Source organism: Colias eurytheme, chromosome 31, assembly GCF_061535395.1.
Source record: "Colias eurytheme isolate Ceu_HAF_F1 chromosome 31, ilColEury1 Martin Lab GWU primary, whole genome shotgun sequence".
Lineage (NCBI taxonomy): Eukaryota > Metazoa > Arthropoda > Insecta > Lepidoptera > Pieridae > Colias > Colias eurytheme.
The window spans coordinates 5,251,337-5,268,926 of record NC_143010.1 but is presented as its reverse complement, the minus strand read 5'-3'; the positions used below and the strand labels follow the sequence as shown (position 1 = coordinate 5,268,926).

Genomic DNA, 17,590 nt, shown 5'->3' with positions numbered 1-17,590 from the left:
CAGTATTACTTTTCTTAATGTTGGTACCATACACAGAGCAATACATAAAAATAGTATAGCTAAACAACAGACATTTCATTTCCAACAAAAAGTTATTATTCAAATTGTAATATGTACTATTTTTTAATCAAATAAAATAATCTTTTAACTGATCGTACATAAATGAGTATTTTTTTAAATATAGGTCAGCATAGCAAAGGTTAAAATAGAGAGAGTAATCGATAATTTAATTAAGCGACCTCGGTGTACCTTTTGAATGACACCATTTTGTTTCCAGCCTCTACCTGTTGTGTGCTCTGTATCGTATGTTATTTTCGTATGAAAACAATAACATTATTTAATATTTTGTTGTAAATTTAATAAAAAATGAGTGAATTAATAGCGTGCCGTGTGTGTTTAGTGTTTGATAATGTGCAATTATTTAAATTAAGTAAATATGAATTGGTGGCAGCATATGAATTTCTAACTGGAAGTCAGGTAAGTTAACCATATGTATTTTAATGAAAAAATATATAAATAAAAGTATTTATCTGCTTATAAACGAGCTTTACACAAAAGCAACCTATTAAATATTTTATTTTATAAGTACTTTCATATTGCGTTAAGTACATATTATTTAAAATTTAACAATTTTACGATTGAACGATCTAATTACGGGTTAGGTAGTTTATTTATTAAGGAAGGCTCTATATTATTTGTTATGTATCAACAGACAGTCGCTAAGATCAGCTAAGACCATTATTATTAAATGTTTCGCAATTTTTCCTTTCTGGGGTTGCTTGGCAGAGATCACTGCTTAGTGATAAGGCCGCCAATGTTGCTACATCTTCCTTTTACCATATTTTTATTGTTTCTTTTAATTTAATGATTTTACTCCAATAAAGTGTATAAAATAAAATAAGGCCACTAGGAGTCGAGCAAAGCAGATAAAACCACGAGGCACATCTAGTCTATAATAATATAAAAATGAATCGCAAAATTCAAATTCAAATTTCTTTATTTGTTGGTTAATGTGTAGGTTAGCGCATAACTCTAGAACGGCTGAACCGATTTCGATGATTCTTTTTTTTTTAATATTCCTTGAAGAATAAGGATGGTTCTTATGGAGAGAAAACGTAAACATGTACCGGGGCTTACCTCTAGTTTATGAATAACATTCTATCTTTTTTTACAGATGTCCATAAACGATGGCCTGCCACAATACCTGTGTACGTACTGTAGGGCTCAACTCATCAAGTGTATGGTGTTTAAAAACAAATGCTGTAACACACAGGATACCTTGAGATATATGTGCGAAGAACAGGGTGGGGTGAGTTGTTTTAATTTTATAGAACACTCTACATATAAATATTTCAGGACATTTTCACACACGGCACAATCTGATTCCATACTAAGCTTTCGCTTGTTATAGCAACCAGATGGCTGATAAACATACATATATAATTTTTAATAAATATCTATATACATAGATAATAAACACCTAGACACAGAGCAAACATCAATGTTCATCACACAAATATTTGCCCTATGTGGGAATCAAACCCACAACCTCTAGAAAGGCGCCTGCCTTTTGTGCATGTTAAAAATGTCCTGAAATATTATTAATTTTCAATAATTTAACATTCCAGATAACGATAACAGACCTACTCAACCTCGCTAAACCGTTAAACCTCAATCAATTAACGATAACAACAAACACAACAACAATAGACATAGAATATAACGAAACAGAGATAAAGGAAGAAGTGGAGATTAAAGAAGAGATTGAAGAACCAAAGAAGAGAAGACATAAGAAGAAAGAGTATGTAGAAATCAAATATGAAGACAACGATTTAGATTTACTTTCATATAGCGATAATGAAATTGATAACACGCAGAAAGAATTCGAAGATTTCAACGTTGAAGTTATTATTTTGACGAAGGAAGAACAAATACAAGAAATAGAAGCTAGAAAGAATTCGTTTAATTATTTGAACTCGTATTTTAAATGTGATAAATGTTATAAAGGGTTTATCACACATAAGACGTATAAGAATCATATGATGCGGCATGACCCGGTATGTATAGCGTGTGCTGTTTTATTTGTATTTGTTATTTGGAAAAAAATTAACATTTAAATTGCCTTTATTAAGGATTTTAACGATACATGAATGCCAAAGATGAGTTGTTTAAAAGTCTTTAAATATAAGTATTATTTTTAGTTTTTACACATTCCTATGTATATATAGTATTCCTATACTATTAGTAATAGTATTCCTATACTATTCAACTGACAGGAGATTTCCAATTTCACTGTATCTTTTTTAGAGTCTGTTACCTGAGAACTTTAGACTAGGTTTACCAATTTTGAAGATTATTTTTGATTGATATGAATTTCCTAAGGTTCTGGTTAGCCTCATTTGAATTTTCAAGATGTTATAACTATGTATATTTACAAGCTTAAAATGTATATTTTTTTGACTCACTTTCGTCATATAAATGTTTTTGAAGTGAAACTTCTTTAGACGCATTGAGAGTAATATTTCAAGATCATGGCATTACCACAGTATTACAATATTATTTCCTACAGTAAGGAATCGCCTTTGATGTCGCGCGATGCCGCCGCCAGCGTAGGTACTTACTCTGCCACACGAAAATACGCTAGGGTTGCAACAAATGGGAAATAAAACAATTGTGATTATTAATATTATGATGAAATCATTTATTCATATATACATTCAAAATAATTGCGATTATTAAATCTGATGTAATTATTTGTTCATAAATATATAATTACAGATATTGCACTGCTAAATATTATTTACGTGGACACTTTATTTTTGGATGTTCTTAATTGTATATTATAACATTTAACTAAGTACATAATGCATTCGCATTGGGATGTACAATCTGATTAGAAAATAATGAGGACAACATATACATAGCTTTGATTTTAATTTAACAGATACAATTAATACAATCTTTCTGAAATATTGTTTCCTTCTGGGATTTCAATGTAGATTTACATCCGTAAACGGAACAGTTTGTGCGCGCCATAATAGAATATGTAAGTACCTATGTATAATAAAATTATTACACAAAAAATACGACTGCGTCGTCCTTTCGCGCTAGGTAAGGCAAACTAAGCGTGTTTGCCTTACGCGGCCCGCGTCGCCCGACCCCCGCCAGTTCCCCTCCGTTTCTCTGCACAAGTACATTCGTCGCACTACTGTAGGAAATATGGTAATACTGTGGCATTACCGTCACGCCGTAGAGTAAAGCGACGATTTTGGTATCTTTGAATCTTGCCAAAGATGTTTCACTTCTGACACGTGTGCTCAGGACACACTCTTGTAAGACTATACACTATTTAGTAACATAATTAAACTTATTTCCAGAGTAGAGGCAACTACGTATGCGATGTTTGTCTGTCCGTCTGGTCGGAGGAAAAAGCGCTCAGGGCTCATATGATAACTTCACACCAGAGGAAGTATGTTTGTAAGCTGTGTGACCATGTGTCTAGATCAACGTGAGTTAATTTAAATTTCAGAATAATACTTATTTAATACTTAGTTTCCGCACGCGGCTTCGCCCGCGCAGTCAAAGAAAAACCCGCATAGTTCCCGTTCCCGTGGGATTTCCGGGATTGCGTCATTTTCCCGGGATAAAAAGTAGGCTATGTCCTTTCTCGGGTATCAAAATACCTTCATACCAAATTTCATGAAAATTGGTTCAGTAGTTTAGGCGTGATTGAGTAACAGACAGACAGACAGAGTTACTTTCGCATTTATATTATTAGTATGGATATACCTATAGACTACAAGCCCGCATAGGACAAAAATATGGGTCAAATGAACCACCATGGGACATATCTAGAACGATAGCAGAGCAAAAAATAATAAGATTCATCACTATGCCGTCACTTGTAAGCTGTCCAACTGAGTGCAGATGAGAATTGAAAAGTACAGGTAGACTCGGTAAATTTTGGTCATATATTTTTGTACGGCATTCTTAACCATCGATAGATCCATTAAAAATAATAAGAAACCGCTCAGTGCCGTACAAAAATGGTGGTCCACCAAGTCGGAATTTTTATTTAATTTCCGAGAGTTACCGGGGGTAAATTTGGTCATTTGACCATGTACGGCATCTGTGTCATACTATTGCTATACTGCTCTTAATCCATTATTCCGCAATGCCGTACAAAAATCATGGGGACAAGGGGAAAAAATCGAGAGTTGCAATCCCCTCTCTTTCCCCACTCCAGGGGGTCATTTGACTAAGTACGGCTTCGGTTCCAAAACATTATTTAGCACTCAAAAGTACTATTAAAAGCAATGCCGTCAAAAAATAATTGTTCTTTTAAATGTATACCAATAATCATCTTAATTTCATCGAATTCTTGATATAAAGAGCTGTAAGGTCATTTGACCCTGTACGGGAACTTTTTTTTTAACATGATATTGTAAAATTCAATTGTTGTATAGTATTGCCGTTCAAAAGAAACCGTTCTAAAAAAAGTTATAGAGAAATGCAAAACCAGAAATTTTGTTAAAGTTTAAACATCGTAGATTAATGAAATATAATAGTTTTCTACACTTTATAGTCCATTGAATGAGTCCCTCCAAGGGGGGTCTAGAGTGCGTGAGTTAGTAACGTAAGATGTTTCTTCGGAAACATGTCAAGAGTCCCTAGGTAATAAACATACTAAAACCCCGGGACACTAGGAGGAGCCCCGGAGTGGGGGGAGGGCTGAAAAGGGTCCATTTTTTCATTTTTCGCTTAAATCTCAAAAACGGTACATGTTAGAGAAAAACTTTCAAGGAAAAGTTGAAAGGCCATAAAATTATCTACAAGTTGTACCACAATCATTTTTTCTTATATCCTACCGTTTCTGAGTTATACGCAGTAAAAAATGATTTTGGCTCAAACAATTTCTCCATCAATCGATCAAAAAATATTTCTTTCTTCCAAAAAACTCAAATGTGCAACTTGTGACCGGTACTGATAGATTGCTCTTAATTAGGTCTATAATTGGTAAAATAAACACATTCCTCCATGGAAGCCTTTAGGAGGAATCGATTGTCAAAATATTATATTAGGGCAGTTTGAGTTACTGAACTTGATGTTTTTATTGTTTTTTTCCAAAAAACTCAAAAGTGCAACTTGTGACCGGTACAGATAGAATACTCATATTAAGGTCTATCATTGATAAAAATACCAGATTCCACCACGGAGGCGTTTACGGGGAATTGAATTTTATCAGGGTAGTTACGATACTTGAACTTTTTATTTTTTTTCTTCCAAAAAACTCAAAAGTGCAACTTGTGACCGGTGCAGATAGATTGCTCATAATTAGGTCTATCATTGATAAAAATACCAGATTCCACCATGGAGGCGTTTACGGGGAATTGAATTTTATCAGGGTAGTTAGTTAAAAAGTTCAAGTATCGTAACTACCCTAATAAAATTCAATACCTCCTAAACGCCTCCATGGTGGAATCTGGTTTTTTTACCAATGATAGACCTAATTATGAGCAATCTATCGGTACCGGTCACAAGTTGCACTTTTGAGTTTTTTGGAAGAAAAAAAATAAAAAGTTCAAGTATCGAAACTACCCTAATAAAATTCAATTCCCCCTAAACGCCTCCGTGGTGGAATCTAGTATTTTTATCAATGATAGACCTTATTATGAGAAATCTATCTGTACCGGTCACAAGTTGCACTTTTGAGTTTTTTGGAAGAAAGAAATAAAAACATCAAGTTCAGTAACTCAAACTACCCTAATATAATATTTTGACAATCGATTCCTCCTAAAGGCTTCCATGGAGGAATGTGTTTATTTTACCAATTATAGACCTAATTAAGAGCAATCTATCAGTACCGGACACAAGTTGCACTTTTGAGTTTTTTGGAAGAAAAAAATAAAAATATCAAGTTCAGTAACTCAAACTACCCTAATATAATATTTTGACAATCGATTCCTCTTACAGGCTTCCATGGAGGAATGTGTTTATTTTACCAATTATAGACCTAATTAAGAGCAATCTATCAGTACCGGTCACAAGTTGCACCTTTGAGTTTTTTGGAAGAAAAAAATAAAAATTTCAAGTATCGTAACTACCCTAATAAAATTCAATTCCCCGTAAACGCCTCCGTGGTGGAATCTGGTATTTTTATCAATGACTAGCGACCCGCCCCGGCTTCGCACGGGTGCAATGCTGATACTAAATACACTACAGAAAAATTGTGAACGTTGTATAGGTATAAAAATATAGCGGCCCGCTCCGGCATCGCAATTCGCACGGGTATAGGTATAAAATACATAGCCGGGCGGCCGCATACGCTACGTCCCGCAATTTTTAAATCTGTAATATCTTCGAAAATATTCACTTAAATCATGCGGTGTAAAGGGCCATATAGATCTATATTAAATGAACAATGTATCCATGGTATTTAATTGCTTAAGGATTAATGCTGTATTGGTTAAAATCGCTTCGAAAATTAGCCATTATTTGTCGTAAAAAGTAAATGACAAAAAAAAGTTATTGTGGGTTATCCATAAGAGATAGACATATACCATCGCGGACTTTTCTGTAGACCTTTTCAATGTGTATAATACTTAGTACATTATTTTGATAAAACTCGTAGGGTTCAGCCTGCGTTTGCAATGTAAGCGGAATAAATGTAATTTTTTACGACATCACATTAGAAACCTCAAAAATAACAGTACTTCTCCACTACTTAATGGATCTTATTATACATATAAACCTTCCTCTTGAATCACTCTATCTATTAAAAAAAACCGCATCAAAATCCGTTGCGTAGTTTCAAAGATTTAAGCGTACAAAGGGACATAGGGACATAGGGACAGGGAAAGCGACTTTGTTTTATACTATGTAGTGATAGACCTTAATATGAGCATTCTATCTGTACCGGTCACAAGTTGCACTTTTGAGGTTTTTGGAAGAAAAAAATAAAAAGATCAAGTTCAGTAACTCAAACTACCCTAATATAATATTTTGACAATCGATTCCTCCTAAAGGCTTCCATGAAGGAATGTGTTTATTTTACCAATTATAGACCTAATTAAGAGCAATCTATCAGTACCGGTCACAAGTTGCACATTTGAGTTTTTTGGAAGAAAGAAATATTTTTTGATCGATTGATGGGGAAATTGTTTGAGCCAAAATCATTTTTTACTGCGTATAACTCAGAAACGGTAGGATATTGGAAAAAATGATTGTGGTACAACTTGTAGATAATTTTATGGCCGTTCAACTTTTCCTTGAAAGTTTTTCTCTAACATGTATCGTTTTTGAGATTTAAGCGAAAAATGAAAAAATGGACCCTTTTCACCCCTCCCCCCACTCCGGGGCTCCTCCTAGTGTCCCGGGGTTTTAGTATGTTTGTTACCTAGGGACTCTTGACATGTTTCCGAAGAAACATCTTACGTTACTAACTCACGCACTCTAGAACTTTTTATTCAATGGACTATTATCCGTTGTTTTAAATAGTATTAACATAGATAAATTAGGAAAAAACGATGCCGTACATTTTTGTGCAGACCACATCTTTTAGGCTGATGAAAGCGACGAAAGCTACAATTTTAAGGGTGCTTTATGGCCATTTGATACAGTACGGCATTAACATATTCTTACCCAACTACGGCAAAGCAAAAGGAGGGTTATGGTTGTTTACAGGTCATGTATGTATGTTCATCTATTCCCTCGTAACTTCTAAACTACTTATCAGAATTCGACAAATGACATATCATTAGAAGCGTCTGAATTGTTCACTGGATAACCAGCGACCAGCTAGCTAAAGGCCATATGGGGTTTCACAAAATCTAATGTGGCGCCCTCTAGCGGACAAAACATACAGAGTAAAAAAATAAAGTTAAGATAAATATGCAGTATTTGGTATCATTTAAAAGCGCTTTACTTGTACATTTTGAATATGTATATATTACTAGCATTTGCTTGTGACTTTACCTGTATTCATGGACTGATTGCATATAATTCATATCTTTTCGTTCATAGCTTTTTTATTAGTTCATCAATTTAACGGAGTCCATTCCACCTGACTCCGACTTTCCAAGGTGATAATTAACCACCTCGAGCTTCTTAATATTAATGTATATTTATATTTTACTAGCGGTCCGCCCCGGCTTCGCCCGTGGTACATGTTTACGTTTTCTCTACATAAAAACCATCCTCGTACTTCAAGGAATATAATAAAAAAAGAATTATCGAAATCGGTTCAGCCGTTCTCGAGTTATGCGCTTACCAACACATTTTGCGATTCATTTTTATATATAAGAAGATTATAAAAATATAAAGCAAACATTTCGTTATATGGATTTTTTTCTTTTTCAGATTTTTCCCCTTTGAACCAACGAAAATGTACGGCACATGAAAAAATATTATCTATGCATAAAATACTTTAAAAATAAATTTATTTCGTGTTGTGTCAAATGACCCCCTGGAGTGGGGAAAGAGAGGGGATTATAACTCTCGATTTTTTCCCCTTGTCCCCATGATTTTTGTACGGCGTTGCGGAATAATGGATTAAAAGCAGTATAGCAATAGTATGACACAGATGCCGTACATGGTCAAATGACCAAATTTGCCCCCGGTAACTCTCGGAAATTAAATAAAAATTCCGACTTGTTGGACCAACATTTTTGTACGGCACTGAGCGGTTTCTTATTATTTTTAATGGATCTATCGATGGTTAAGAATGCCGTACAAAAATATATGACCAAAATTTACCGAGTCTACCTGTACTTTTCAATTCTCATCTGCACTCAGTTGGACAGCTTACAAGTGACGGCATAGTGATGAATCTTATTATTTTTTGCTCTTCTTTCGTACTAGATATGTCCCGTGGTGGTTCATTTGACCCATATTTTTTTCATATGCGGGCTTGTAGTCTACTATTGAAACTATATTTTTTTTTTTCAGTAATCGCGCGAAGGAACACAATAAATGGCATAACGGATACACATTTGACTGTAAAATATGTGGAGCATCGTTCTCGTAAGTAAATTTCTATGCTAGAACCTAGCATGTCTTTTGTAAGCTATATCTTCCAAGCAACTTGAGAATTAAGGAAATGTTTCAAATTTTTCAATTATCAATTTCTAATTGAACTCAAAATCTTAACAAGTTATCATTAAATTCAAATTCAAATTTACACAAGTCAACAAATTAATTCAATTAAAATTCTATTAGCAAATCAACAAGTTAAATCAAATTAAATTCTTTAATCAAATCAACAAGTTAATTCAAATCAAATTTCAGCAAATCAACGATTCAAATCAAATTTCATCAACTCAACAATTCAAATTCAAATTTCAACAATTCAAATTCAAATCAAATATCATCAAATCAATCATTCAAATTCAAATAAAATTTCATCAAATCAACAATTCAAATTCAAATTTCAGCAAATCGACAAGCCAACTAACACACATAAGACTACAGCATCCGACGAATAATTCGTGCGATATCTGTGGAGAATCTTTCCTCGGAGAATATGGCTTGAGAATGCATAAGAAAAGGGCACATTTGAATGTTGATGAGGTAAATTATTCCTAACTAGCTTTCCGCCCGCGGCTTCGCCCACGTTTTCAAAGAAAAACCCGCATAGATTCCGTTCCCGTGGGATTTCCGGGATAAAATCCTATCCTATGTGTTAATCAAAGTTACCCTCTATATGTGTGCTAAATTTAATTGTAATCGGTTCAGTAGTATTTGCGTGAAAGAGTTACAAACATACACACACACATCCATCGTCACAAACTTTCGCATTTATAATATTAGTAGAAAATAGAATAGGAATTTCAAACGTTTATTTATTAAATTCGATTTTCATCGTCATTTTTGCACACTGGAAGTAATACTGCTTTAAGATTGCTTGCTTTATGATGGTAACGTCCCATCACTATCACTACATAGTATAAAACAAAGTCGCTTTCTCTGTCCCTATGTCCCTTTGTATGCTTAAATCTTTAAAATTACGCACCGGATTTTGATGCGGTTTTTTTTAAATAGATAGAGTGATTCAAGAGGAAGGTTTTAGTGTATAATTTATTAGGTATTAGACAAAGCGGGCGAAGCCGCGGGCGGTAAGCTAGTACTACTATATTTTGACACAAACATTTTAATATATATTTTATTTCAGACAATCGAAGATTACGCGAATACATGTGAAACATGCGGTGTTAAATTTAAAAGTGATGACGCTTTGAAACGTCACTTGACATACAGTGGTGACGGCAAGTGTGTGCCGGTGTTGAGGTGAGTTTTAAATCTATACTAATATTATAAAGCTGAAGAGTTTGTTTGTTTGAACGCGCTAATCTCAGGAACTACTGGTCCGATTTGAAAAATTCTTTCGGTGTTAGATAGCCCATTTATCGAGGAAGGCTATAGGCTATATATAAATCTCGTGTCACAATGTTTGTCCTCAATGGACTCCTAAACAGCTTAACCGATTATAATAAAATTCGCACACCATGTGCAGTTCGATCCAACTTGAGAGATAGGATAGTTTAAACATGTAGGTACCACGGGCGAAGCCGGGGCGGACCACTAGTATAATATGTATCATCACGCTAAGACCAACAGGAGCGGAGCACTGCGGGTAAAACCGCGGAGCGCAGCTAATAATAAATAAATCGCATTTAGAATCCGTTAAAGTCTTGAATTTTTAAAAGACATATTGGTATAATTTTAGACCTTGTCCCGAATGTGGAGAGGCATTCGAATCGGAAGAAACGTTGGAAAAACATGCGAAAGAACATCCGCTAGATGGCGCTGTCACTTGCTTTGAGGTGAGTTTTTATACATAGTATTACGTTAAAAGGAAACACGTTTTTTTATTGTTTTATGTATTTTATGTATGTAAACTTAATGTGAATATAGAATTATTATTTAAAAAGCTCGTACGTTGACTTAAGTACGTACGTACAGATGACCATGGCGCAAAAGGCATATTTTAGGTCCCTATGGAGTTGTGAGGTGAGGCGGGGGCGGATTTTCAAATAAATAAAAAATAAATGATTTAACCAACATTAAAATATAATTTTGTCTTAAGTCTTTTCTTCGTGAGTCAACGTGCGCAAACAGCCGCCATTTGTGGTCATCTTTCGTGAATTGTACTGTACCTTGTTATTTACTGTAATGCTGTATGATTACGAATAAATAAATAAATTGATATATATTTCGTCCAAAAACAGTGTAACAGGTCATTCGCGAACGCACGCTCGCACGCTACACACGTGCAGCGAGTGCATTTGGGTATCAAAATGAAACAGCCCTCGAAGCCGGGGAAACGACGGCCAGAGACGGTTGTGTGTGAAATTTGCGGGAAGGAGTGTATTGTAAGTATGATATAATAAAAAAAAACCGAATTTTTTGAGGGTATAAAAAAATGGTGATTTTTGGTAGATTTTTCGAAATAATTGATGTACATATAGTGGCGAAATATGTGGCACGGAGTATTGTGAGTAGAAAAAACACGAAAAAATGCGAAAAAAATGAAAAAATAATTTTTTAGGGGTAAAAAACCGGTGATTTTGTGTAGAAATGTGGAAATTATTGATACATATTGGCTAAAAATCATAAAAAATGTGATCTTAGTATGTTTGTACAATACAAAGTATAAAAAAGCTATTTTTTTTTTCGATTTTTCAGACAAAAGCCACCCTTATTTGCCATCAACGGATACACTCTGGTGAAAAACCGTTCCAATGCAGTGAATGCCCGAAGAAGTTTAGCGTTTACCAACGTTTACAGGTAAGGCAAAAGAAAGAAAGAAAGATTATTTAACACAATATTTCAGTAAAATAATGATCAAGCAATATTTGTTGGTGAGAAAATATGTATTAACTAGCGGTCCGCCCCGGCTTCGCCCGTGGTACACATTTCGCAATAAAATGTAGCCTATGTTCTTTCTCAGGGTCTTAAGATTATCTGTGCCAAATTTCATCAAAATCAGTTCAGTATAGTTTATGCGTGAAAACCATACATACATACAAACCTTTCCTCTTTATAATATTAGTATAGATAAACATGTAAAAACTACTGAAGCGATTACAATGAAATTTCAATTGGAGAACCAGAATGGGTTTTTCTTTCAAAACGTGGGCAGAAATCTGGTGATTATTGAAGTGAAATTTCTTTAGGCGCGTTGAGAGTAAAATTTCATGGTCGCGTCATGGCAATACTTCATTAATCTTGATAAAGAAGTTTCACTTCTGACACGCACGCTCTTTATTAACAGATACACTTACGCACGCACACGGGCGAGTGTCCATACAAGTGTGAGCGGTGCCCGAAGGCGTTCAAACACAAAGCGGCTCTCAACAGGCACAGCCGGGTGAGTTGGCTTGTAGTAATACATACTTACTTGTTATTTCGTACTTGTTACTTCGTATTTGTTACTTCGTACTTGTTACTTCGTTTTTGTTACTTCGTGCTTGTTACGTCTTCTTAATTGTTATTTTTTTAATGATTCAAAAGGAAAGTTTTAGAACATAATTTGAAAAGTTTAAGACAAAGCAGGTAAAGCCGCATCTGGAATTATAGTTCTTCAAATTCAAATTCAAATTCAAATTCATTTATTAATTCATATAATATGAATGTCAAATAATTAATTTTATTGCGGGTTGAAATAAATTTTCCAACTACCCTCTTATAAAAAAATAAAGTTTAACCTTTTAACCGCCTACGTCGGATTAATCCGACAAATATTTTCGGGCCCATTTCGCCAGAGTCGTATATTTACGACCAAAATATCACTGCTCGTTTAATCAGCTTTTTTATTTAATTACGCTGTATTCTATCAAAAATATGTTTATATTAGGCAAATAGTTAACTAAGTAATCATTTACAGTTTAATACACTTTAGCCTCTTAATTAGGAGTCCTAAAAATAATGTCCAAAGTTAGATGAATTACTAACATTATTTTTAGAAAATTGTATTAATGTACAACGCCCATGACGACAAAATCCGACATGAGGGACGGGACATATGCGATACAAAAATAAACATAAATCAAAATATTTCTCGTTATACTGACTAATTAACTTTAAAACAAATACAGCAATTGTTAATAAAACATTTGTTTACAAATATTTGTGAGTATTTCATTTAATTCCTTTAAAATTAAGTAAATTTACATATGAAATGTCATCGATTCAATTGATGGTTCCCATCCCTAGCCTACATGTTCCGAAACTTACTTTGTTAGTACGCCCTGCGCTACGGTCGGATAAAGACGACCGCTTCTTACGTCATAAACGAGTGCCGACTTCTGGAATTTTCCATCAGTGTTGTGCTTGTGCATGAAGTTTTACGTTCGTATGTCGATAAATTCTCTGGACTGATTTTATTGTGAATAGTTTAAGTAATAAATAATAATTAATAAATCGTTCAAATTTTTAAACACTTTTTGTTTTACTGACTTGCGAAAAATGTCGAATAATTTCGTAAGGTACCTAAGTAGTATTCAAGTAGGTAGGTACCTATATCTCCACCAAGCTAAGTTAACACCTCGCTGGAATGCGGCATGTACCCGTATAATATAATGTTAAAAACAACAAATGCAAAGTAAAATCTAACAAACATTTGTTTACTTTTTTAAAGTCATAGCGAATCCTTTTTTACAGCCCGTACCTACCTAAGCCTCAGTGTGACGTAAACGACGCGAGGTGCAAACTTAGCTTAGTGAGATGTAGTTGTTAGTTAACCACGCTCGCAAATGCAAATGTCGTTATTAAAACGAAATATCGACATCACAAAGTTAAGTATTGCACATCCCTCTTTCTTTTAGGTATTTAATTTTCGATTCACTGTGCCGGGCGCTAGGGACACGCCAACTGTTCTGAAGTCGGGCGGTTAAAAGGTTAAAAAAATGTATAATCTTTTTATTGTAATAGGTGTAATAATTTCTGTGTTTGTTTATTTCTAGGTACACACGGGCATCAAACCGTACGGCTGTGCACATTGTGGTAAAACTTTTTCGCAATCCAACTCCATGAAACTTCACGTGAACACAGTGCACTTACGACTGCCAGCGCCATATAGGAATAAGAAAAATAAATAATTATTGTTTATGTGTGTTTTATTTTTATTAACTCAAAAAATAACTGGTTATCCTTATAAGTTATAACAAATAATCCTGTTAATATGATAAATGCGAAATATATGTCTGTTTATTTTTTACGCATAAACCTCTGAACCGATTTAGATGAAAATTGTCATAAAGATAGTTTAAAACCTGTGAAAAGACATGGGATATGTTCGTCCCGATAATCAGGAAAATAAACAGGAACGGGATTTTCCTTCGATTAATTATTATTTCCTTAAAAAGTAAATTTTCAAATTTGGCGCCAATTATAAGCTGGTAAAAAACACAGAATAATAACTAGTAAATATAGACTATAAAAATTACTATTTTTCATTTTAATCACCTTCGTTAAAGTAGTTGAAAATAGACTGAGTCATTGAGGTATTATCACAGTATTACAATATTATTTGTATTATTATAGAGAGGACACCACGAACAAAATCTGTGTAACAAGCGCGGCGGCGCGGGCCGGCTTGTGAGTCATACACTTTGTAGATATTCTGCCTCTTATCTATACATCTATACAAATATTATAAAGAGGAAAGGTTTGATTTTTTGTTTGTTTGTTTGTTTGTATGAATTGAATAGGCTCCGAAACTACTTGGCCGATTTGAAAAATTCTTTCACTGTTGGAAAGCTACATCATTTCTGAGTGACATAGGCTAGGTTTTATCCCGGAAATCCCACGGGAACGGGAACTATGCGGGTTTTTTTTGAAAACGCGGGCGAAGCCGCAGGCGGAAAGCTAGTTACTTATAAATTAAAACCAATCAATGTAACAAAAAAAATGGTTTGAGACGATTGAGTCTAGCTCGTGTTACAATTATTAATAGTGTAGTAGCGATGTCCTCTCTAGTACGTAGTACATAGTACCTCAATAGACTGCAGAGTACGGGCGTATTCAGAAAGAAAGCTTGAAACTTATAAGCGCTTATCGGCGCTTATAAGCGCTGGTAACCCGAGCAGGAAAATATATGAACATGCGCTTATAAGCGCTGATAGGCGCCGACAAATTTCAACAAGTTTCAACAAACTTGTCGGCGCCGATCAGCGCTTATAAGCGCATGTTCATATATTTTCCTGCGCGGGTTACCAGCGCTTATAAGCGCCGATAAGCGCTTATCAGCGCTTATAAGTTTCAAGCTTTCTTTCTGAATACGCCCTACGTTATTCACAAGGTCATCTGTCACTGTCCAACAATATAGCAATTTGGCGCCAAAAACTTTGTCTAACCCTAACCACAGTCGAAAGATGAATATGAATTACGTCATCATTATAGGTACATGTATGTAATAAAATTTTAGGAATAATTAAGAGGTTTTTATTGAATACTAGATAATTTATTTGTTATCTAGAAAGCGGGCGAAGCCGCGAGAAAAGCTAGAATATTATTATGAAATTAAATTACACATGACTTCTATAATAATAAGAATATTCATAAAATGCATGACAAAACATTAAAAAAATATATTTGTTTTTATGCTTTTACGTATGTAACAGTAAAAAGAAAGGACTTTTACAATTTCAATATTTCAAAAATAAACTTTCACGAGATACTGATTTCATTTGAAAAAAAATCTTTTACATTACTGATTCAACTTGAAAAATTACCTATAACTAAATTATTCCTGAACACAGCTTAGTTAATTGTTTTATCCCAGTTCAACTACTCTTTAAATCTATAGTTTATTTAAAACTAAAAATATGTAACCTTCGATTTAAAATCAAAATATTACTACGCGAAGTGACAAGGGCACCAAAATGTTGCAACTGAGGCCGTGGCCATGTTCTCAGTTCTGAGGCAAACTGGTATGTGTAGTGATGTGTGGTGTCGATAGTTTATCGATATAGTTGACAATAATGATGTAATTAAGAAATGAGATGTGTATCTGTGATAAAGGAAAGTATAATTAAATTGTATTGTCGAGAGATTTTCAATTTTTTTCTGGCCAAATGTCGATGACCAAATCGTGAAACGTTGACGATTTAACGATCTGATCAAACTATGTTGGCTATTTCATGAAATGAGCAAATCTACGATATGGCCAAGACATGTACACTAGTACACGCACACATTTTTTTTGACAAATATGTTTTAAGAATAGGTATAAGTAGTGCAGAAAACATCGATATCGATATTACTCAACGCACATCACTAAACTACGCATATGTCGATAAACTATCACATATTGCAGTTTAATCAATGCTTTTATATCGAGTGCCTGTAATAGTGTTGTATTAATAAAAAAGGTGAGTTTTTTTTTAATATTATAAACGCGAAAGTGTGTGAGAATGTTTGTAAACCATTCACACAAAAATGGCTGAACAGATTTCGATAAAATTTCATACAAAGATAGATTAAAGTCTGGTTTAGTGTATAGCTTACTTGAACGAAGCCGCGGGTTGAGGCTTCTCATAAATTTGAGTAGTAAAGATGTAAAATTGCCTTTCAAAAGAGAAAAGTTCATCAAAATTGGTTGACCTAGTAAAAACCACAATATGTATTTAAAATATATTGTCTGATTGGAATATGGTTGGAAGTCGTAAATACATATACTTATACTAGCTTTCCGCCCGCGGCTTCGCCCGCATTTTCAGAGAAAACCCCGCATAGTTCCCTTTCCCGTGGGATTTCCGGAATAAAACCTATCCTATCTCTCAAATTGTATCGAACTGCACATGGTGTGCGAATTTTATTATAATCGGTTGAGCGGTTAAGGAGTCCATTGAGAACAAACATTGTGTCACGAGATTTATATATTTTAAGATATTTACAAAAAGATCATGATGTTAATATTAGTGTTATTCCATCACGATAAATAAGTAAATATTTAAATAAATATATATAAATATGTAGTAGGTCAACTGCTAGTATTTTTATAGCTTACTAGCTTTCCGCCGTCGGCTTTGTCTAAAACCTAATAAATTATATACTACAACAATGACATCAACCTTCTTCTTGAATCACTCTATCTATTAAAAAAACTGCATCAAAATCCGTTGCGTAGTTTTAAAGATTTAAGCATACTTACATAGGGACAGAGAAAGCGACTTTGTTTTATACTATGTAGTGATACCACAGTATTACAATAAATATATTGTAATAACTACTGTGGTGATACTTAATATGTTATTCTAGGTACATAGGCTTCATAACCGCTAGGTATAATAAAAATCCGTTCTTGATTTCGCTTGAACCAAAACTTTCACGAATATAATATTACTAGGCTAAATAATATTACGTAACTATGTATAAATTTTGCCTGTGAATATTGAATAGTTCAAAGAAATAATTATTATTAGTTACTCATTTCCATAATACTCGGGTACCACCAGAAGGACAGTACCCGGATCTTTGGAAGGCTTACGTGGGGACACGGGTCCAACACGCAGAGGCCCTTTCGAGAATTTTAATGTGTTGTGGGACACCAGCCGCAGCCTGCCCATGGCTGCACTATAGAGATACAGCC

The 17,590-nt window shown here is 34.2% G+C and overlaps 1 protein-coding gene across 3 annotated transcripts; it reads left to right on the top strand.

The window, feature by feature from the left end:
* The first annotated feature begins 61 nt into the window (after positions 1 to 61).
* On the top strand, positions 62 to 14,106 carry LOC149895611 (uncharacterized). 3 transcript variants are annotated; one of them, XM_090119033.1, is made up of 13 exons: positions 62 to 199; positions 278 to 477; positions 1,175 to 1,309; positions 1,629 to 2,057; positions 3,378 to 3,508; positions 8,947 to 9,021; positions 9,432 to 9,567; positions 10,169 to 10,284; positions 10,724 to 10,820; positions 11,226 to 11,369; positions 11,683 to 11,784; positions 12,272 to 12,367; positions 13,962 to 14,106. In XM_090119033.1, exons 2-13 carry the CDS (start codon positions 367 to 369, stop codon positions 14,094 to 14,096), a joined length of 1,707 nt encoding a protein of 568 aa, XP_089975159.1. In that variant the 5' UTR covers positions 62 to 199; positions 278 to 366; the 3' UTR covers positions 14,097 to 14,106. The 3 variants fall into 3 exon arrangements, with proteins under 3 accessions (XP_089975159.1, XP_089975160.1, XP_089975161.1); XM_090119034.1 differs by having other exon boundaries at positions 69 to 113; XM_090119035.1 differs by having other exon boundaries at positions 88 to 106.
* Positions 14,107 to 17,590: the final 3,484 nt, after the last annotated feature.